This window comes from Enhydra lutris, unplaced genomic scaffold, assembly GCF_002288905.1.
Source record: "Enhydra lutris kenyoni isolate GAN:26980312 unplaced genomic scaffold, ASM228890v2 scaffoldscaffold35, whole genome shotgun sequence".
Lineage (NCBI taxonomy): Eukaryota > Metazoa > Chordata > Mammalia > Carnivora > Mustelidae > Enhydra > Enhydra lutris.
The window spans coordinates 16,964,522-16,988,058 of record NW_019154119.1 but is presented as its reverse complement, the minus strand read 5'-3'; the positions used below and the strand labels follow the sequence as shown (position 1 = coordinate 16,988,058).

The window sequence follows — 23,537 nt, the reverse complement described above, 5'->3', positions numbered from 1 at the left end:
AGGTAGGAATAAGAGTTACAAAAGAAAACTTCAAATAATGAAAATAGATGGAATCTTCCCTATTCTCCAGAGAATGATGAATGTGATGTTAAAAAAAAAAAAAAAAAAGGAGGGACATCCAGTAGGTAATACGTGTAAGGGATCTACCCATCTGTCTATATAAAATACATTAATATGTATCAATAGAAGATTAGCCAGCACAGTCTCATGAGATCACATGAAAAACCTTGCATTTAGACACACTGAGTGCACATAATGCGGACTGGAACCTGGAAAGATCCTGCCGACCTACCTTATCAGAGCAGTTGACTTTAGCCCCATTTTGCAGCAAAAGATGCACTATATCTGCATGGCCTCTCCCTGCTGCCCAAATGATTGGGTAAACACTGTACTGCTGGGAGACAGGTAGGGGGAAGTAGGCACACAGAACAGGAGATGAGAAGGGAAGACGCAAGGGAGGGAGGGAAAGAAAAATCTTTTAGGTGGATATTTACAACAAACATTTGCTAAGAAAAGTAAGTAATAAAGGGAGTAACACAAAGTAATATTTTAAAAAATTGTTACAGATCATTCTGCACTTTAAAAAAACACGTAATACTCATAAGACATAATCAGCTAATAAGATGCACTCAACCTTAAATATATATATATTATGAACACATTTATTTTTACAGATTAAAACATTTAATATGATTAACTAGCCAACAGGAAAGACTAGTAAGTGAAAGGTACAATATAATCCTTCCATTAACTTACATAATCCTTCTATTAACCTGAATTAAGTTTCTCCTTTTTTCAGCTTTATTGAATATAACTGACAAATAAAATCACAAGATATTTAAAGTTTACAACATGATTATCTGACATATGTATACAGTATAAAAGGATATCCCCTATCAGAAGTATAATCTCTCAACCTGCCGTCTGAGATCGAGTCTCAAGCAGAGTAGTAACGCATGTATTATCACGTAAAGAGATGTAGAGAAAAATGGCACGGATATTTGGTAAACACCCCTTTTCCTTAAATAAGTTTAGAGTAAGAATGCATACCCACAGAAAACAGGCAATATGACATAGAGATTTCAAAATCTCTTTCTGAAAGGTTATATAGTTATAATTAACATTTAAGCTCTAAGAGTTACCGTTTTGTTGATAAAAACTGAGAAATAAGCTTATCTTGAGAAAAAAAATTCTCATTGTTATTTGAAATCATATCCTGCATTATTATTTTTAATAAGACCTAGCTAATTTCTATCTAATATCTAATATGGTTATAAAACATAACCAGCCTTAAGTATTACCTAAGAGAACTTACCACTTATATTAGAGTGAAATTTCTGTAAACGCTTACCAAACCAGTGACACTCGGATTGGCACCATGAGAAAGAAGCAACTCCACCACGTCAGTACGGCCTTTATAACATGCCCACATAAGTGCTGTCCATCCTCCCTAAGGACAAAAGAGTTGGGGGAAGAGAAAACTTTTTATCATTTTGTGCCAAGCACAAAAATGCCATTAATAAAGTTCCTTCTTCGAATATTTCTATATAAACCATTGTGTATTAAGACACTACTATATAGTTTTAAATCCCAAACTCCCCAAATACACAATAGTATCTGAAATAAGTCAAATCTCTTAATTCCACAAGTGATTACTCCAAATTTTGACTATATCATGGAAACTAAAATAGAGACCATTCATGTTAGATTTTTCAAATTTCCAAGATTTATTTTGGCTGTTTAAAAATTTTTTCTTTGAAACACTTTCTATGTCCCTAGATATTCTTGCATGAGTCTAGATTTTTTTCTAGAGAGGATTTCTAGCAATTATATTCAACTCCTGCATTTAAACACATCCTATAAATCCCAGACCAGTACAGCACGTCTGCTAAAAAAGAGAGGATGCTGAGGCAGACATCTGCAGATCACGATTTCCAGGGTGAATTCACCAAGTGTGAATGATCAGGATGATATTTTATTTTCTAAACTACAGGAGCAATTTTCTTTTCTTTTTTATTTTAAGCAATTTTCTCTTCAGCTATAATGCAATTCAGTAAAAAAGACCAATGTCATCAAATTATATGAAGAAATAAATGTTTTGGTTTTTTTAAAACCAGCATTTAAATCCACATTCCTTTTTGACAATATAAATCACTTAATCCTTCTCAGTCTCTTTCATCATCACTAAAAAGGAGATTAAAAAAATACTTGCCCTGATCTGAAAAAGGCACAACTGTAGAAAGAGAAAACAGATCAGTGGTCCCCAACGGTTGAGAAGTGGGTAGACGCGACAATTATAAAGAAGCAGGTGGGAGTGCCGCTGAGGGGTAGAACCGCTCCGTACAGAACGTGGCGGGAGACAAGACATTATGCGCTTGTCAAAAGCCACAGAGCTATACACCATAGGAGTGAACTTAACTGTATGCAAATGTAAAAATCAACCAGAATACGGAAAGAAAAAATTGAATACAGACTGGGCCAAATGCATCTAACTATATCACAAACGAATCACATAATCACAGAACTACTTAGACGCTAACCCTAGGTAACTTTGGAAAGCAGTATTTTGACTGGATACTGTAATGTTAAAGAAAGAACTGAACACAAACACTGTACTTAGTAGTAGATAAACCTGTTTCTCTCAGAGTATTGATTAGCAATTCTGGAACTGCTTTATTTGTATACTAAAGTTAAACAAATAAGTAAATATGTTGTGTAGATAATAGAGCCCGATTTCTCACCATCAGAAAAGAGTTACAAATTAAGGAAAGGGAAAAGGTGATAACAAATTGGTTTGGCAGTATCAACCTGGTCTCTTTAAAAAAAAAATACACACACAAATACAGAAATAGATGCATGTATATGCAAGAGTTAGTATACAGACATGTATTTCTATGTCTAACCATTGCGAAGGACGACAGGTAGTGACTCCCCCGTAACAATAAGCTCGCCTAACACCTAAACCAAGATACTGGTTTCTCAATACCATTTTCCAATAAAAGAAACCATGGTTCCTTGGAAAACTGATTGATTCCAGAGCTGATAATTAGGAAAATAAGACAGAAAAAATACAAGATAAACCTGGGCCTGAAGTATGTGATGCCAGAAAATAAGGAAGGGCTTAAAAAAAAGGATAGGGCAGGACATCTCAAAAGGGCACAGAAGCTCCCAATGGCCAAAGCTGGAACAACCCGAGCAGAAAAGTAAGCACAGAACTAAATTATAACCCAAATAATAAAATAAATCTTCATCAGAGTACATGTATCTATAGATATCTAACATACAGATCCATAGAGACATGGAAAGAGAAAGAACTCTTCCTCACAGAAGAATTCAAATTAATCAATGTATAGGGAATGAGGGAAGTAGAAAAATCACCATTATAACACCACAGTGATAACTCTGCATGCAAGATACATGGTAGATGTTAAAACAAGTGAAAGTTCAATCAAAAGCAGGACATCTGTATAGTTTCAAAGTATCTTCTCCAAAATGCTTAGTAATTACAAAGGGGGAAATAGTAAGCTTACAGTGAAGAAATCTGGCAGCTACTACCTTAACCAAGAGATCAGGGTTAACATCACCAGTGACAGGCCTGCTATTATGTACCTACATGTGGTACGCTGAGAAGAGAACACCATCTCTGTGCTATCCTATCCAGCAGAGCACAATCTCAACCTAATCACGAGAAACATCAAACAATCTAAATTGAGAGCCACCCTAAAAATGCCAGAGGAGGGGTCCCTGGGTGGCTCAGGTCTTGATCTTAGGGTCCTGGGATCAAGTCCCACATCGGGCTCCCTGCTCAGTGGACAGTCTGCTTCTCCCTCTCCCTGTGCCCCTCCCCCCGCTCTCATGCATGCACTCCTCTCTCTCTAATAAATAAAATCTAAATAAAATAAAATAAAATAGTAAAAAATAAAAAATAGGGGCGCCTGGGTGGCTCAGTGGGTTAAAGCCTCTGCCTTCGGCTCGGGTCATGATCCCAGGGTCCTGGGATCAAGCCCCGTATCGGGCTCTCTGCTCAGCGGGGAGCCTGCTTCCCCTTCTCTCTCTCTCTGCCTGCCTCTCTGCCTACTTGTGATCTCTGTCTGTCAAATAAATAAATAAAATCTTTAAAAAAATTAAAAAATAAAAAATAAAATGCCAAAGGAGTAATCTTCAAAAGGGTTAAGGTCATCAAAGACTAGGAAAGGCTGACAATTTATTTAGGTCAAATTATAGAGCTTGGCATTTGTTATAAAGTCTTACATACACCAACATTTTAATCTTTAAAATGCCTGCCCAGAATTGTTTGAATATCATGCTTTCCTTTTAATTTGTATAATGTCACCCTATGCAAGAATCTAGGAGAAAACTATACCCGAATTTGCAAAATGAAAAGATTAGAATTTAATACCTTTAGTTTAGCACCCACAAAGGTCCTCTTAAGAAAAAATCCTTACATGAAAAAATAATTCCCACTAGACTTCGAGATGTTATATCCTGGTTCTTCCTGGACCAAAGACAACCCCTGGTGGTCACTCTCCTCTCCTGCACAGGTCCCAGGGACTCTGCCTTCCCTCACAGCTCAGCCATTACTACCACCCACTCAATCCTATGAGGTTAGGGTCCCTAAACACTAACTATTCAGGGAGACACAGCCCTCAGTTTCCCCAATTTTGGTGTTTTAAAGCCAAACATAAAGACTCCATAAATATGTTAAAAGAGGCTGTGGTAATTACTTAGGGGAAATAAACATATTAAAAACTAAAAAAGCTTAAGATCATTTTGTACAAATCTTACTAAGTTTGACACATTCATAATGTGTACTTTATGGTTCCTAACTCCCCATTAATACATGTGGAAAAGCAATAGAGAAAAACCTTTGGAGTAAGGCAGACCTGGGTTCAACACTCAGCCTGACTGCTTTGGGCAAAGGGTACTTCTTTCAGTTTCAATTTCCTGAACTATATGCGCTGAGAACAAGATGAATCCCTAGCCCAGAGGATTGTTCTGAGAAGTCAGCTAACCACAGAGAAGCTAAAAAGCACATAAAGAGACCAGGCATAGAATAGGCACTTAATATTAATTCACCTGATTAACTGGTTTGGTGCCTTTAATAAAATATTGAGAACTAGGTAACCCCCCCCCCACTTCCCTTCTACTTTATATACCAGTAAGATGAGAACACCACATTTTATTCTCACCTGCCACAACGACCCATCCTCTGCCTAGGTTACTGACATCATGATCTTTTCTCCCTCAACTTTTATAGCAATATACTTTAACTTCTTTTCAGAAATAAGTAGGATATAAATGATTCTGTATTTTCCTATAAAATAAGTATACCACCTACTTCATTCAGTTTGAGAATACATAAAAGATTATAGAGGGAAGCACACTGTATAAATTATAATAGTAAGTACAAGATGGTAGAACACTGCAGTTTCTTACAAACTCAGACTGCCTGCACTTCATAAAGCATTATCAGCGGAGTAGTACACATTTTATACATCAAGGCAGATCAATTCCTTCCTCTCTTCCACTGTTAAAATTAATTTTGGAAAAGGCTGAACATTTTGTAGAAAAAATGAGCTGGAAATGATCTCTTTCTTCATCTTTACATTTAAGGAGATGCCAGGAACACATAAGAACTAAGATAATTAAGAATCATTTCTTGTTAAACCTGTAATGTGTATAGATGGCATGTCTGAACACAATCACATTTTTAAAATAGATTTATAAATATTACTCTGAAAGTTATAACTTTAAACAACTGAAAATATTTTTAAACTATACTGTCCCTCTTAAAGTTCCTCTTAAAGGAAACCATTCTCTCATAAAGTTTTAAAACATTGGTACATTGAAAGTTAATGAGTTGTTTTTAATAATATTTCTGAATTTTAAACTCTGAAATAAACTCAAAATGATGACTAAGAGTATTCTAAAAGATGATCATTATATCACCTGGGTTTTCACACATTCTTGTGAGTCGTCAATGCACAGCCCCAAAACCTAAAAGCATTATTATAATATAACCTCACACACAAAAATACAATGTTCCAGACATATCTATTACGTAAGATTCCAGCTAATTAAACAACATATCATAACTGACATACATACCATGTCGCGGTGCTCCAGGTTGACCCCACATTTAAGCAGTTCCTCCACGATGTGCACGTGCCCTTCCTTTGATGCCGATATAAGCGCTGTCCAGTTATCCTTGAACACAGTCACCAATGTCACCATTTCAATACCAAAAATAACAATCCAAAGTGAGGAGCACTAAATTCAGGTTTACGTACCAAATGATCATACCAAACTGACATGATCTGACCCACTCTGAACCACTCTAAAATAACACTGCAGCACGGGCTCTGTTAAGAACGTCTCTGTGCATCAGGCCGCGGGGCCCAAGCGCTCGGGCAGTCTTTTCACGGCCCGTCTAATCACATACTGCGTTTTTTTAAAAAAAGAAAAGATGACTACCGAAACCTTAAAGCTAATCCTTGTGGCTGGCAACCATTACTATAAATTGAAATAAAGAGGCTGACATCATATTTAAGAGCACGTTCCCTGGCTATCAAACTAAGGTGATCCCATATGATACATTTAGAAACGATGTGGTAAAGAAAAAACTACTGCCCTTGATTTTTAAAGAAAGGCCACAAGTACTCAAGCATATGTGCTCCTATTCAGCCAGAGCCATCTATACTTACAAAACATGAAGAGTTGAAACTTTTCATTTAAAGTAAAAACGTCTTATTTCTTTTCATTTTTTATTATGTTCAGTTAGCCAACATATAGTAAAAAAATAATAATAATAAAAATAAAAATTTCTCTCCTGCATCACCCCTTTAAAAACTGACTTAGTATATTATTAGGCAAAGTTAAGCTAGATCTGAAAGAGTAACTGTAATCTACTAATTCTGAGTCACTTCTTAAAAACAAAGAACAAAGTTAAGGAAAAGAAAAAGACAACAAATAAGTAGATATTTTTAATATATACCAAATCTTCCAGATTGCAATTAGCTCCATTCTTAATTAATTCTTTCACTATTTCCAGATTGCCTTGCTCAGCGGCTATCATCAGTGGGGTCTGGCCACACTAGAGAATAAAAAAGACACACAGGGCTTTATGGAACACAGCAGTTAGATAGACCGCACTTATGTTTTCACAACAGTATGTTAAACGTTGTTTACAGAATTTCTTAAATTTAGAAACACCTTTGAAATCTTTTCAGTCACCTAATAATATAGAAGTCAAAGAGAAAACGAAATTTTTTTAAAGATTTTATTTATTTGTCAGAGAGAGAGCATAGGCAGGGGGAGCAGCAGGCAGAGGGAGAAGCAGGTTCCCCGTTGAGCAGGGAGCCCAATGTGGGACTCCGTCCCAGGACCCTGGCATCATGACCTGAGCAGAAGGCAGTCGCTTAACCGACTGAACCACCCAGGCGTCCCTGAAACATGTTTTCACTACAGCAGTAGTAGTCTGGTTTTGGCACTACAATTTCATTCAAAATAAGTAAAACATGAACACTACGCTCTGAAAAGTAGTTCCTACAATGTGTATAAAAATCTTAGCAAATCTATGGTAACCAAATTTTCTAACAATACCAGATAGAATATGATATAGAATGTGATTTTAACTGTATATATAAGATGTTCATCAGGGCAAGAGGCAGGAAAATAAAACAATAAACAGAAACAATACAGGTGTTATATATAATATGTATATCGTTTTTTAAGATCTCCCTTAAAACCTTAACTCAAACTAAAGCTTCTTCTCATTACACCACGATTGCCCAGCCTGGGTGCCTAGAATGAGCCACAGAAGTAAGAGACAGTAATTCCTGAGCTCTGAGACAGTGCAGCAGGGCCTGGGCGGCCAGGTCCTGGGATGGGTTCCCTCCAGCAGCAAGACTCACCTACCCCAAGTACGATACACACACGGTCATCTTCCATAAGTGCCGTCGATGAAACAGAGGAGGAGCACTGGGCTCACAGTGATAGTACTGAAGGTGTTAAAACATACTAAGGTATATAAGACAAAATGTACACCAAAAATTAAGTTCAATTAGACAAATTATTCTTTTAAGCATCTACTTACTATGTGTTTATCAGTGTAGGGGAAAATATCTGTGATTTTTTTAAATTGCTAATATGGCATCGTTTCTCTGCATAAAATCCTCGGGGTTTTCTAGTGCTTTTTTGGATCAGAACCAAAATACTTACAGTGGCCATGGCAGGACTACCTTAGAACTTACTCTGTGCCATTCCCTCCTCACCAACATACCCTTAAACTCTTTCCCACTTCTGAACCCTCACACAAAGTTTTCCCTCTGTCTCACCCAATTAACTACCACCTATCTCTCAGCTTTTGGGTCAAACATCAACCCCTCAAGGAACCTTAACTAACGCACTCTAATTTTCTTTACTATACTAATCCTCGTTTGTAATTACTTTTATTTATGTGATTAGCAACTGATCATTGTCCATTTTTCCTAAAGGCTCTGAGGGTGAGAAGCATGTCTGTTTTCTTTTATTTAATACTGTATTTCTCAAAAAAGAGAGGCAAACTTTTGAGAAAAAGACTCCAAAATATAGAGAACAGGGGCGCCTGAGTGGCTCAGTCATTAAATGTCTGCCTTCAGCTCAAGTCATGATCCCAGTGTCCTGGGATCAAGCCCGGGATCAGGCTCCCTGCTCAGCCGGAAGCCTGCTTCTCCCTCTCCCACTCCCCCTGCGTGTGTTTCGTCTCTCGCTGTTGTCTCTCTCTCTCTAATAAATAAATAAATAAAATCTTTTAAAAAAATAAAATGAAGAGAACAAATTGATGGTTTACAGAGGGTAGATGAGTGGGGGATGGGCTAAACAGGTGATGGGGATTAAGGAGCACACTTGCCATGAGCCCCGGGTATTGTATGGAAGTGCTGAATCACTAAATTGTACGCCTGAAAATAATATCACACTGTACGGAAAAAACCAACATAAGTGTAGATGCAAAAATAATAATATTGTATCGCCAGTGCGAAGGACAGTGACTGTCACACAGGTACTCAAATACTAGTTAAGTAAATGAGCAAGTAAAGTCTCAAAGAATTAAAAAATCTGTCAGTGGCAACATACAAAAAAAGCAAATTATAATAACTGACAAAATAAAACAGAGGCTATTATAAGAGTAATACAGGTAAAGAGTTAAACACAAATACTCCTTTAAACAAAGTACAAAAATAAACAGATTAAATACAGACATTCTTATATAACAATGGATACTAAATTATATGTCATTCAACCAAGGTCATTATGGAATGAGGTATTATGCACAAATAGATTTTCCAGATGAAAAAGTTTATCCCTTAAACATTAAATTTGATTATATATTGTATGATAACCATTATTTTCAAAAGCAATGCACATATTACTTACTACTTGTTGAACAGATTACCTTAAACATCATGTTCACAACTGAGTCATAACTACAGACATCAATTATTACATCAAGCTTGCCTCTGCCAGCTCTAACACCTCTCTGACAAACTTTCTATAGCATCCTTCTCCCTTCTAATCACCTGAGATAAAAAATGATGTAACTAAGTCATCGGTATAATACATAAATTAAAGCAAATTATTCTGAATCCATGGCCCTAAGGATGTATGAATTTTATATTAGAGTTTTCAGATTAGTAATTGCAGAGACTCAGAAGCTTTCTGTTTACTTTCTGGGGTCACAGTCACATTTCAGATTGTTCAACAGAGACAGGTGCTTCTAGAACTATAAGGGGAAAAAATAACATAAATGTGCATAAATACCTATAACTCAAATAAGAAAGATGGTATAAATCTGGTAACTAGAAACAAGCCAGACAAAAGACTTGAGTAGTTATCAGTTTCTCTTGCAAAAACTAAATATTAGTTGTCTCTCCAGTATCCAGAATGATGGGATTTTGTTGAGGGGATTTTGTTTAACAATGTGCTCAGCTAAAAAAAAAAAAAACATAAAACAAACAAACAAAAAAAAACCCACATTGTTCAGCTTCCCTTGCAGCTGGAAATAATCCCATGATACTGCTCTAGCCAAGTCGCCAGGACAGCTCAGTAGTTAGACTAGCTCAACCAGCACGTCTTTTTCCTTCTTCTTGCCCCATATGCAACGCTGGAGTTATAGCAAGACGGCGGATATGCAGTGACCAGCATGCAGTGAGGAGTGGAGCGATGGGCAGAAAGAGCCTGAGAAGAAATCCTGAAGCTATCCTATCAGCCTTGGAATGCTTCCTCCAGTTTGCCATCATATGAGAAAAATCAGACCTTACTTTGATTAAGACACTGTTTTAGGAGCTATTACATGCAGTCCAAGGAATTCTCAACTGATACACCTTTTACAGCTACACTAATCAAAGAGAAAAGTAATTTTCAAAAAAGGTTACCATGAAGTTTTATTAGATTCTCAAAGATAGAAGAAAAGTTACCTTATAAGCTAGGTCTTATAACAAAACATTTATTTATTCTATTAATTCTTGCTTAACCAATCTGATAACTATACTTGCGGAGACAGAGTACTTAAAAACAGCCATGACAACTTTATTCTTCCACTTCAAAATGAATCACTAAAGGCCCCTTCCATACCTAATCCCACACATCTCAGTAAACCCCAAGTCCACTGCTTCCCAAAATACACAGAACCACGTAACTGATTTAACCCCTATTTTATAAAAATCTCAAGCCAAAACACATTAAATAAACACTGCACCAACCAAAGATCCCCCAACAGGTCTCATACTTATCTCAGCTTCCCAGAAGACTACAATGCAAAAATATTTCCTATTCAGCATCTCTTTGCTCTTCCCAAGTCCTAGGCAGTCCTACTTCTCTTTATTCAGATGTCCTAGACCTCATTAACCATGACCCTTGGCAGCATATATACTTCTTCTAATAATTGTACTGAAACTAAAACATTTTTAAATTCTCCTTTGAAATTTCCCTTAGAGCCTATTTCTAAGCACATAACAAAGTGCACCCCTTGAATTTTAAGTCCCATTTCATCTTCCTAGGAGAATACTGTCCAACCTCAGCACTATAATCTTGTACCAAGAACAGCTGAGAGTAACTTTGTTCTTTTTGAGGAGAGGAAAGGAGAGGAGAGGAGAGGAGAAGGAAAAAAGGAAAGGAAAGGAAAGTAGAGAGACAAAGGGCAAAGATCCATCATCATCGAGAATATTCACAGGCCAAGAGCTACCTAGTTTACAAATAAAGCAGAGAGAAAAGAAGGCAAGAAATTAGCATTTACTGATGGCAGCCAATTGTATGCTAAAACACAGTATGGCAATTTTCCCCACATTATTTTATTTTATTGATGTAATCTTTAAGAGACTTTTTCAATATTGATAAAACACATTAATATAATTTAATTAAATACTTTAAAGGGCAAGAAAGAAAAAAATCCATACAACTTTACAGAATTCTAAAAAATTTACATTTTATCCGTAGTTATAGACGCAAAATACCAAAAAAGGCCTTGAGAAAGCTACCTTCTCTCCAACCCTCACACTGAGCCATAACTAAACAATCCAGGTTGTTTCCAATCACTATTTTAAAACTCCAATTTCAACCAATGCAATACTAAACTTAAATATAAATACCATTAAAATCAGGGGTGCTGGGGTGCCTGGGTGGCTCAGTGGGTTAAAGCCTCTGCTTTTGGCTCAGGTCATGATCCCAACAGGGTCCTGGGATCGAGCCCCACATTGGGCTCTCTGCTCAGCGGGGAGCCTGCTTCCCTTCCTCTCTCTCTACCTGCCTCTCTGCCTACGTGTGATCTCTGTCAAACAAAATCTGTAAAAAAAAGAAAAAAAAGTTTAAAAAAAAAAATCAGGGGTGCCTGGGTGGCTCATTCAGTTGAGCAGCTGACTCTTGATTTCACCTCAGGTCATGATCTCAGGGTTGTGAGCTCGAGCCCCAAATCAGGCTCCACACTAGTCTGCTTGAGATGATCCCTCTCCCTCTGCACCTCCCTCCTCTTGTGTGCTCTCTAAATAAATAAATAAATATTAAAAATTTTAAAAATAAATACTATTAGTATCAGTTAAATGCTAATAAAACAACTACTCTTATAAGCAGCTCTTTATAACAACAAACAATCTCCAGCTACAAATTTTCTCTCTTATTTATGTAGAACAATTATTGACAACGCATAATCACAGAAGAGTTACCTAACCAAAACATACTGTGCTCTAACCAAAACATACAGGAACATATAGGAACACAAAATATCGGCACATCATTAGATGAACTTATTCTGAAAATGCAAAGAATGGCAATAGAGCATAAACAGATTACAGTCTGAAATAGAACAGAGTTCAAATTTGGGTTCTACCAGACAGTATCTGGAATAGGAAGCTAAGGAATTAAGCCATTTACCTGTAAATCAAGATAAATAACAGCACTATTCTTTATAGAGTCGCTATGCAAATTAAAGGAGCTGATTCAATAAAATCATTAACTCTCATAAGGTTATTCACAATAACAAATTGTGCTATGCATTAACAAAATTCTATGTTAATATTTCTTTATGACAGTTAATGTTTAATGAAATCAGGTATCCTATGTCAAAAATAATAATCATAATCATAAGTAATAACTGCTGATTCCACAACTTTAAAAACATTTGCAATATTTGCATATTCATGTTCATAGCAGCACTATTCACAATAGACAAGAGGAAGAAAAAACCCAAATGTCCATCAGTAGATAAATGCATAAGCAAAATTCAATGGAATAGTATTCAGCTTTAAAAAGGAAAGAAATCAGGATGTGTGGGTGGCTCAGTCGGTTAAGTGTCTACCTTTGGCTCAGGTCATGATCCCAGGGTCCTGGGATCAAGTCCCACATCAGGCTCCCTGCTACTCCCTCTGCTTCTGCCCTCCTCACTGCTCCTTTGTTGTTTTTTCCCTCTCTCTCTCACATAAATAAAATAAAATCTTTTAAAAAATAAAATTAAAAAATAAGAAGGAAAGAAATCTTGTCATATGCCACAACATGATTGAACTTTAAGGATATTATGCTAAGTGAAATCCGCCATCACATAAACAAATATTGTATGATTCCACTTTTATGAAGTACTGAGAGGAGTCAAACTCCTAGGAACAGAAAGTGGAAGAGCAGTTACCCAGGGCTGGCGAGAGAAAGAACTAGGCAGGTGCTGTTTTATAGGTATGGAGTTTTAGATTTGAAGTTCTGGAGATATTTCACAACATTATGCACCAGTTGCATGAATGAACACAAATGAAATGGTTCAGATGATAAATTTTATGTTTTTCCCCCACAGAAAAAAAAAATGAAACTCTTTACATGCATACACAGACACATATATGTATACACATACAGACATACATATATATGTATCACTCCTCATTCACCTTATCCACTGGCAAAAAAAATCACGTTACATTGAAAATACAGTTTTAAGAAAGTTTTGGGGTTTTTTCTTAAGTTTATTCATTCACTCATTCATGCATTCATTTGTTTTTAAGTAAGCTCTGCACCCAATGTGAGGCTCAAACTCACAATCACAAGATAAACAGTCACATGCTCTTCAAGCTGAGCCAGTCAGGTGCCCCTAAAGTTTCATTTTTCTTAAATTTTTAAAATACAAACTTTGACACTTAAAAATTTCATACAAAAAGTTTCTTAGTCCCTAAAATGCTGTACTATGGTGCTTCATGATAAAATACAGTCAACAGCTTACTTAATTGTTGAATAGAAATACCTAATAGAAGTTAATGAAAATGGTAAATATATACTTCCCTATCTTTAACAAAACACATGACCTATTTAACTGTCTTAAAGATGTAGGCTCTTTAAAATCCCTAAGTGTGTGGAATGAATAAGTCAGAAAGAGAACTAAGATTCCATTAAAGAAAATATTTGAAATATTTTGTCTAGTTAATCTATTTCTAAAAAAACTGGGTCTAGAAGTTCTCTAAAACTTCCTAGAAACACTTCAGACTTTAGTAATCAAACTTCCCAAGTACTGATTATTTCATCTAAAAGAAAAGAGTCAATCATAAATCTAAATTCCATATTCAATCATTTAAGTTCAAATGTATTCCAAAAGTATGGAATTTGAGGTACTTTTTTTTTTTAAGGTTTTACTTATTTATCTGACAGAGAGAGAGAGAGATCACAAGTAGGCAGAGCAGCAGGCAGGAAGAGAGGGAGAAGCAGGCTCCAGGCTGAGCAGATAGTCCGATGTGGGGCTTGATCCCAGGACCTGAGCTGAAGGTAGAGGCTTAACCCTCTGAGCCACGCAGGTGCCCCTTTGAAGTCCTTTTAACAATCTGACCAAGCTTAACTTTATATTTCATACTCACCTGTATTCTTAGCACAATGCCTTGTACACAGTAGTCGATAGTCAACAAATATTTGTGAAAAGAATTTAACTTTAGAAACTTGGTCTTGGGGGTGCCTGGCTGGCTTAGTCAGTAGAGCATTTAACTCCTTATTCCAGGGTTATGAGTTCAAGCCCCACACTAGGCGTGAAAAAAAAGGGGGGGGGAGGGGGGACGTGGTCTTACCTCATTTCTCTCATCTACATCTTTGCATTTTTCAAGAAGAGCTTTCAGGGCAGGAATGTTTTCTTCTTCTACATAATTTATTACACTCTGTGATATCAGAACTGACATTTTCACAGAAAGCTGTAGTTAACTTTATTCCAATACCTGTTAAAGGCAGATTAGATAAAATACACATAATTTGCGATTAGGAAAAAAACTAATTTACTATTAACTATATAATCATTTTTAACCTTAACTTGTATAAACACACCTCCACTGTCAGGAATAAAAGCAAGGCCCCACAGCTCAGCTGTCAAAATGCCCACCCCTCCCTTCCCAAGACTCTCACACATCTCAGTCTTAACTCATCCAAATCCCAGATGTGTCTCCCACGCCATCCTCATCACCGCCCCTAAACAGAAGAAAGTCCCCACTGCTCCTGCATCTCCACAAATGGCAGCTCCAGCTCCATTCTTCCATGGAATTATCCATGAACTTACCTTGTCCTCTACACTCTGCATTCAATCCATTAGCAAGTCCTTTCAGCTTCACCTATAAAACATATTTCACATCCAACTGCTTCTCACCACCTCCATCACAACCACCCTGGTCCAAGCCACTGTGACCTCCGTCTAGATCCCAACTGCTTCCTGCGTGCATCTGCCTTCCCCACAGCCCATGCTCCACAAGCCCCAGCGATCTTCTAAAAACATAGTCTGACCAGAGCTTCTAAAACCGTAATATGCATCAGAATCACCTACAGAGCTTGTAAAACCCTGATGCCCGGCCCGAACCGTCAGAGATTCTGATCTGACGGGTGTGGGTGCAGCCCGAGTCCGCATCTTTGACAAGCTCCCAGGAGAGGCTACTGCCTCGGCTGCTCACTGAAGAGCCCCTCCTGTAAGAGCACCAAGTCGGACTCCATCCTGCCTTGCTCAAAGCCCTCCAACAGCTTCTCAAAGAACTCAAATCCCATGTGTTACCTTGGTCTCGACTCTAAGTGACCTCATCTCCAACCACTCCTCCTTACCCATTTCACAGCTTCAACACACCAAGCACTCTGCCACCTCAGGGATTCTGTCTGCCTAAATCTCTTCCACCAGAAATGCACATGGCTTTCTCCCTCTCTTCCTTCAATCCCTGATTAGGAAATTCTAACCTGACCCTGTGATGTAGCACAGTAACAACCTCACATATCCTCCACAGCGGTCCCCACTCCCACCCCTTTGCCCTGCTTTATATTCTCCGTGGCACTTACCACCATTGCAAATATATCATATTGTGTGTTTATTGCCCATCTACTGCTACTGAATGTAAATTCAAAAAAAGAAGGCATGTTGTTTTACCCAACTGGGACATCCAAATGCAAATAAGCAGATTTCAATGCATACCTTGAACGAAATACATATGCTAAAATTGACCTAAATATCTAAAAGCACAAAACTTCTGGAAGATAACATAAGACTATTTTGGATTAAGCAACGATTTCTCTGATATAATACTAAAAGCATGGTCCTCAAAGAAAAGAAAAGTGATAAATCAGAGTTCACCAAAATTAAAAATGTTGTCCTTCCATTTTCCCTTTTCTTGAGCAATGTCAATTACTGGTATCCCATGTTTGTCCCTGCATTGTATTTGATAACACGTGACTTATTTCTCGAGTTTCAGAGGTTCACAGAGGGACAGGAATCATGCCTCAAGATGGACTCTACCCAGAGCCTCACTCATACCTGATCTAGATAATCAGATTTAGAACTTGAGAGCTGACAAGATTCAAATGAGATTTTTGAACTCTTGAGTTAATACTGTAATGAGCTGAGACTTTGGGGGCCTTGGGATAGGGTGATGTGCTTTGCACATGGATTAGAAGTCTATCTCTGGGGACTAGAAGACAGAAACTATTCCACTATATGATTCCATTTATATGATATTCTGGAAAAGAAAAACTATAGGGACAGAAAATAGATCAGAGGTTGTCAGTCTAAAGGAGGAGAAAGAGGGGACTACACTGGGGTTTAAGAGAGTTTGGGGAGTTCTTGGACTATTCTATTTTCTGCTTGTGGTGGTAGTTACAAGCTTACGTGCATTTGTCAAAACTCACAACTGGACAGTAAAAAGGATAAACAATTTGATGTAAATTGTATCTCAATAATACTTTACTTTTCAAAAATCATCAAAAAAGTTATGTAACTTCACCCCTACGTATCAATTCTAAAAACACAGGAAACATGGACAAAGATTTTTATGTACAACACAATTTTATTCATAACGAGAAACTTAGGATGGGAGATTACATAAATTATAATGTGTTCACACAGTGGAATAATATACAGTCACCAAATGTTGCTAAAAAATATATTGACAAAAAAATGCTTGTGATATATTCAGTGGCAGAAAAAATTAACTAAAAAAACTATATTCACAGCATCTCAACTATTGTAAATATATACATTATTAAATACTGAAATGAAACAGATCAAATGTTGATGGCATTAATGTAATTTTTATTTTTTTAGAAAGTTTATTTCCTAATTTTCCAGAATATGATACTTTTTTCCCTGAACTATAATGGACATACAATATCCTATTAATTTCAGGTGCCATCCGTCACCACACAAAGTTATTACAATACTACTGACTGTACTCCCTATGCTGTACATCACATATCTAAGAATATGATACTTCTGTCATTGCAAACCAGTAAGAGATTTTTATTAACAGTTGTCACCATGTCTTCATGTGTTCTCACATCTTGTAAGATGAAGTCTAACTCCTCAGTAATGCATCCAGGATCTGGCTCTAACTACCACTCTTACCTCTTGATATCTGCGCCACACCCTCCCACAGCCCAGCCACGGTCAAAGTTGTCCCTACCTGCAGGTTGCTCCGCACACCTGCCTTTGCTCAATTCACTCCTTCCATTTTGAACACCATCCTCACATCCACTGTTTCAAAGCATCAACCACTCTCTCCAGAGTACAACCATTACCATTTTCTGTCTACCGCATTTCCTAACATCTGACATCAGCCAACCAGACTCTCAGTGCCCTAGTTTAGGGCATTCACCATCTATGCGAATCAAGACTCCTTCGGGTACAAGAAACAAATTTAAACTAGCTTAAGGAAGACAGGAAATAAGGATACTGATTTATTTCCCATAACCACATTGTGGGAAGGGTGGGTGCCACTGGACGGCAAATGTCAGTGGAATTCTCATTCTCTGTTGGCTTAATCTACTTTTGTTATAGATCAACTTCTTCTACACAAATGGGAATTTGGCTGCCAACAGCTATCTAGTCCAAGTCAGACAGTTTCTCAGAGAAAGCAGATTATTCTTTGTCCCCAGATTCAAAAGTCCCACATTGGGCCAAGTGCCACTGGAACCAATGAACTATAGTCACAGGACTGGGAAGGGGTGAAAGGTCACATAGTATTGGCAATGTTTCCAGAAAAGAGGAAACTGTTGTAATCTAGGAACCTGTCCTAAGAATTTCTACCATACCATCTCTCACCTGGATCGATGTGATAGCCCCCAACTTATGTCTCCTCTCTCCAATCAAGCTGCCACACTGAACCAAGAGTGACCTAAAATACACTTCTTTAAAATTCTTCTTAGTTCCCCATAAATTCATGCTGGGAGAACAAATGATGATTGCTTTATTACCCAAAAGTTTATTCAAAGGACTGAAACCCTCAAATCCTTTGAAAGCTGCTGTAAAGATTCAACTCTATAATTCCTATGAAAAGCTATGCTCTGTGTAGAGCAGTGAGGATTCATAAACACAGTTCTGGATTATGATTATGAAGACTTGTAGACCCTTCGCAATCTGGCCCCATCTCACCATTCTAGCTTCACCTCTGTCTCCCCTCCCCAGCCCCATCCCTCCCACCCTTGACCCAAAGCTGCTTCCCTACTCACTTCCACTCTTCCAGGTCCAGGCTGACTAATCTGCTTGCAACCCTTGGCTGACCCACACTTTTTTTTTCCAGGCCTCTGCATTTACTTCTCCCTCAGCTTAGAAAGCCCATCCTCCACAGATATGCCTGGACAGTTTCTACTCATCCTTATGGACTGGCTCTAACATTATCTTCTTCTGGAAGCCTCCACCGACTGGCTGCTTGCTCTAAGCAGGGCCAGTGCCCTGAACTCAGTCTCTATAACCTGTGGATATGCCTCGGCTTTGACGGCTCATATACCATTTTATTCATTCTTGTTCACAACTCTAAACTCCAAGTTCTTGAGGAAAGACCCACCTTATATCTGGCATAATGCCTACAAAATTGGAGCTGAGCAAGAGAAAAGCAGCCCCAACTGTCAGGAACTGGCCTGGCATGCACAGTTAGACCTTGGTATTGTCAGGTGAAGATAAACATGGACAGCCAAGTGCCTATGTAGCGTACACCCAAGAAACAATGAATAGCATGAATGGAATGTTTAAGTAAAAAGTAAGCGCTAGGACCGGAAGTGAAGGTGATTGGTTAGATCTGTAACTTCTTCAAGGATAAGGCCTGTCTCTCCTTTGTCCTTATATCCCTAGAACCTGTTACAGGAATATACCAAATAGAATCACAGCAACTATCAAGCTGAATAACTGCACAGGTGAACTAAACGTGCCTCTTCCATAGGTCTTTGCCTGCCCACAGGCTCTGCTACCCTCGACAGCCCTGTTTTCTACCATCAGCCATTATCAGGGATGGGCACATGATCTGGGACACATGAGTGCTCAAAAACATAAGCCGGGCCAATGAGATTCCTCTCTTCAGAACTGGGAATCAGAAACCAAAGACTCAGTCATTATGGGCCATGTGCCAAATGATACAGTTCTGAGATAACCAGTCGGCAGAGAGAACCTAACAGATATGAATAGAGGCGTAAGAAAACAAATGCAGCCCCTGAGAGAGAGGCAGAAGGTGAAGCTGCCTTGGATCCTGATTTCTTGCTGATTCTCATTAAGTCCCATAAATCTCCTTTTCCCTGAGGTAAAAGAGTAAGTCTCTGTTCCGTACCTTCCAAACAGCCCTGACTAATATACGGCAGATAAAGCTGAGAAACTGACAGTTTTTGAGCAAAAGCAGGAAGAGGGAGATGGCACACTGGCATGATTCTAGGAAAGTTAATCTCTCAGCAGTGTATGTAGCCCAGGAAAGAAAAATTAGAACTCTGGACACCAGTCAGGGAACCACCAAAATAACCCACAGGAAATGAAGAAGAAATGAGAGATATGAGCTTGAACAATATAAAATCCCCCATATTTGACCTTTTAACCTATCAAAATACCCAGAAGAGAGATTCTGGATGTAAAATCAAAGAAACTATGTGACTGGAGATTAAAAAAAAAAAAAGTCAAGGATGACTAGATGCCACACATCAGTGACTGGAGGAGGGTTGTACCCATTAACCAAAAGGCAAGTTAGGAGGAAGTGAGGACTTTTTTCTGCAGGGTCATGGCCCCCTACCACCTCCCTACTCTGGCTATGGGGTGCTTTGGCCAGGCTGAATTTGACGTGCTCCAAAAAGGATGGGTTGGTTAATCCACCAGTATTTGTAAAAACCATCTGGATATCATTCACACAAAGAACGCAGAATGAGGATTCTCAAACTTGTGTACACCAGAGCTACTCGGCAAGTCTGTCAAATACAAATATTCCTTGGCTTCTACCCGAAAGAATCCCACCCGGTAGATCTGGGATGGGCCCAGAATTGACATTTTAACAAGCAGCCCAAAATGATTCTGATGACCAGTCTTCATGCGACTAAAGCTAGAGAACAAAGAACACTCCGCGGCCGCAGCCACTTCTCCCCCTTGGCTCTCCATCAGCTCTCGAAGGTGCTTTAAACATTTTTAGATGTTCAGTCCTCAGTGTTGTCAAAGTGTGGGCAATGACAAAACATCAGAATCGCCCGGTGGAATCGGAAGGCGTGACTCCAGAGCCACACCCCGGCCAGCTGAACAGCGATTTCTGAAGGTAAGGCTCGGAAAACTGCATTTTTAGCCGGCGCCCCTAGCGGCTGGCAGAGATGGATCCATCAACAGTTATTAACAAGAAAACGTTCTTCATTGGTTTAAAGCTTTCTCTATGTCAAAACAACTTGAAAGAAAAATAATCCAATATTGCTGGCGGACAAAGAAATCGTTTCCCTCTAAGTAAATCATGGAAGCATCGCAATCAACGCCTTGCTGCTGTTTTTCCAGGCACTCAAAGGCCTGCACAGGACAACGGAGGAAGGAAGCCCGATAAGAAAGCAAAGGAAGAAAACGAACCACCTGGCCCTCGGAAGCCCGGAGAAAGAAGCCTGAACACCTGCCTTAACGGTACCAGCTAAGGCGGGTCCCGAGACTCGAAGGTGTGCCAGCGGCTGCTGCACAAAAGAAAACAGTTTCACTAAGGCCCCTCCCCCATGCTCCCTCCCCCCCTGCCCCAGACAAGCACCTCTCCGCGGGCTGCCAGACTGACCACCCGAGACACCAAGTGCGAGACCTTCGCCGCGCTCCAGCTAGCGCGGGCTCCCGGGGAAAGCCAGACCTCGAGCTCCCCGGGCGCCCAGCCGCGGACCCCACACCCGGCCTCGCCCCCTCCCCCGCCGGCCGCGGCCCTGCCACACCGGGCCTCACCCCCTCCCACTCCGGACGCGGCCTCGCCCCCTCCCCACCCACCCCCTCACCAGACCGCGGACCCCCACACCCGGCCTCGTCCCCTCCTCACCAGGCCGCGGTCCGCCGCACCGGGCCTCGCCCCCTCCCCGCGGGGCCTCGCCCCCACCTCCTCTGCCCGTCCTGCCGCGGAGCCGACCATCGCACTGACCGTCTCACAGTCCGGCCTGAGGACCGCGCCCACAGCTCGAACGGAAAGGGCCTGCTCTGCCGCAGGCGCCGTCAGAAGACGGGAATGGGAGAGGCGGCGGCTTCCAGCGCTTCGCCCTCACCAAACCCGGCGGCCATTTTCGTCCCTCTCCGCAAACTGACAGGTCACGTGGCCGCGGGCGGCGGGGCGGGGCTGCAGGTGGCCACGCCCCCCGGAGGGCGGAGGAGCCCGAAAGCCCCAGGGAGCCGGCGGGCGAGGTGGGTGTGGGGCAGGATCAGCGGACCCCCGGACTCGGTGGCCCTCCGCCCCCTCCTTCTGACCTCCAAATGGGTGTATTTTTGCAAGTGCGCCGGGCAATATTTTCTTCCTTGTCAGTGTAACTCTTTTTATGATAATTTATAGTCCCTATTCACCATTGTAATCAAAATTTAGGCGGAGAAATAAACCCAATTATAGCTTCAGAAAACATTTCTAATACATTGCAAACTAAAGCCCGCTCAAGTCTCTCCTCCGGAACCCGGAAGCCAGGTGTCCACCCTGTCCGAGCGCCTGTGGAATTATATCTATCCTGGTCTTCCTTGAGCCCACCTCCTCCCTGCCGGCTTGCCAGGCCCCTTGGCAGCCCAGGGTCTCTGCGAAAGGTACCTCGGGCTTGCCTGAGGCCGAAAGCAATTGAGAGCTTTCAACTCGGGTCCTACTGTGGACTCCTTTCAAGACTCCCTCCTGGAAATGTTCAGCTTCCTGGGTGTCTGTGACTCTCATTCTCCTATTTCCGCTCCCATTTACCTGGCCGCTGCTCTCAGATTCCATTTCCCTTCAACTGCTTGTTTCTAGAGTCTTCACCGTCCGCACCCAGTGTGGTGATCCTCCTGTACTGCTGCGGTGTGGGAAAGGGCTACTGCCCGCATCCACCGAGAGCGGAGCTGGGAAGTCATTTCATATGGCTCAGCCCCCATCCTCCCCGACCTCCCCAAGGTCATCCCATCAGCCACTTCAACTCAGATCCAATGGCTGCAGAAACTCCCACCGGGATTATCCTAAGAGCCCCCAACCCCCACCCTGCCTCTGCTGGTGCCCCACTCACTGGTTCAACAGGAGATTGCTCCCTCGGGTCACTTCTTTGATTAAATTTCTCAGCAGCCTTCCATTTCCATAGAATAAATTCCCAAAAAGTACTTAGCATGCAGGCCTCCTAAGGAGCTGGCCCCTTGCCAGACTTCCTGCCATCGCTCTGGCCATTAAGCTCCTCCTATCCTGTCCCCACCCCAAATGCTTGTAAATGGCAAGCATTTACAGTTTGTGGAACATTGGGCTATATTCAGTCTCATCTCCGTTCTTTCCCAATGTTGTTTCCAACCCTAGACGTTCTGCCCTGTCTCTTGTCCAGCTGATTCCAAGGGATGCAATTGCAGTGGTCCCCAATTTTGTGTAGCTTACTGGATGACCTCAAGCAGATCTGGCCAGTCCATCTACTGTATCCACCTTCTTACTCCGTAGCGCCTAGAGGTACCCAGAGAGCTTGTGTTAAAGCATATTTACCCTGTTTACCTGTCTTCCCCATGCTATGAGGTTCACTCCATCCTTATTCCACACCCACGCCCTTACCCTGTTTGGAACAGTGTCTGGCCTCAGTAAGCCAATAAGGAAGAAACCACAAGATATACCATCCTGTCATATGATCTGGGGTACCACCTCCTTGTCTTGTGCATGTCTCGCCAACATCTGTTGGAGCCATGACTACTCATTGGCTTTTTCCAGGAGTTGCCAGATTGATCCACTGGGAAATACTTTTCAACGGTCCCCAACCTTGGCACATCAGAACCGTTCACGGGCCTTCATATAAACTAAGACCTCCAGTGGGGATTTAAAAATAGCTCCCCAGCTGATTCCAATGACATACCATTCTCGGACTTGGGTTTGAGTCCCACCGGGCCTAAATCAGTGATTTCAAGATGAACATACTATTTTTATGTCAAATAACTTTTGACAGCCCACACAGGACAGCCGGTGATGTTTTAGTGACCACTGGTTGTGAAATTGGCATGGGAATTGGAACTTGTGGATTCATAGAGATCTGTAGCCCCAGACGGGCAGCCTGCACTCTCAACAAAAAGAGCGGCCTGAGCGGTGAGCAAGGCAGTAGACAGGTTTTCTTGATGAGTGTGTGGACACAAAGAGAAAACGCGGATTGGGTCA

The 23,537-nt window shown here is 40.4% G+C and overlaps 1 protein-coding gene across 1 annotated transcript in view; it reads right to left on the bottom strand.

Annotated features, from left to right (window-relative positions):
• LOC111154043 (kinase D interacting substrate 220) overlaps positions 1-21,477 on the bottom strand; it is a 109,420-nt gene extending 87,943 nt beyond the window's left edge. The window contains exons 1-6 of the mRNA XM_022513397.1: positions 21,342-21,477; positions 14,559-14,702; positions 6,995-7,093; positions 6,109-6,207; positions 1,352-1,450; positions 293-394 (exon numbers count right to left, since the gene is read on the bottom strand). Coding sequence (XP_022369105.1) covers positions 293-394; positions 1,352-1,450; positions 6,109-6,207; positions 6,995-7,093; positions 14,559-14,666 — 507 coding nt within the window. The 5' untranslated portion in view covers positions 14,667-14,702; positions 21,342-21,477. The remainder of the gene's footprint in view (positions 1-292; positions 395-1,351; positions 1,451-6,108; positions 6,208-6,994; positions 7,094-14,558; positions 14,703-21,341) is intronic.
• Positions 21,478-23,537: the final 2,060 nt, after the last annotated feature.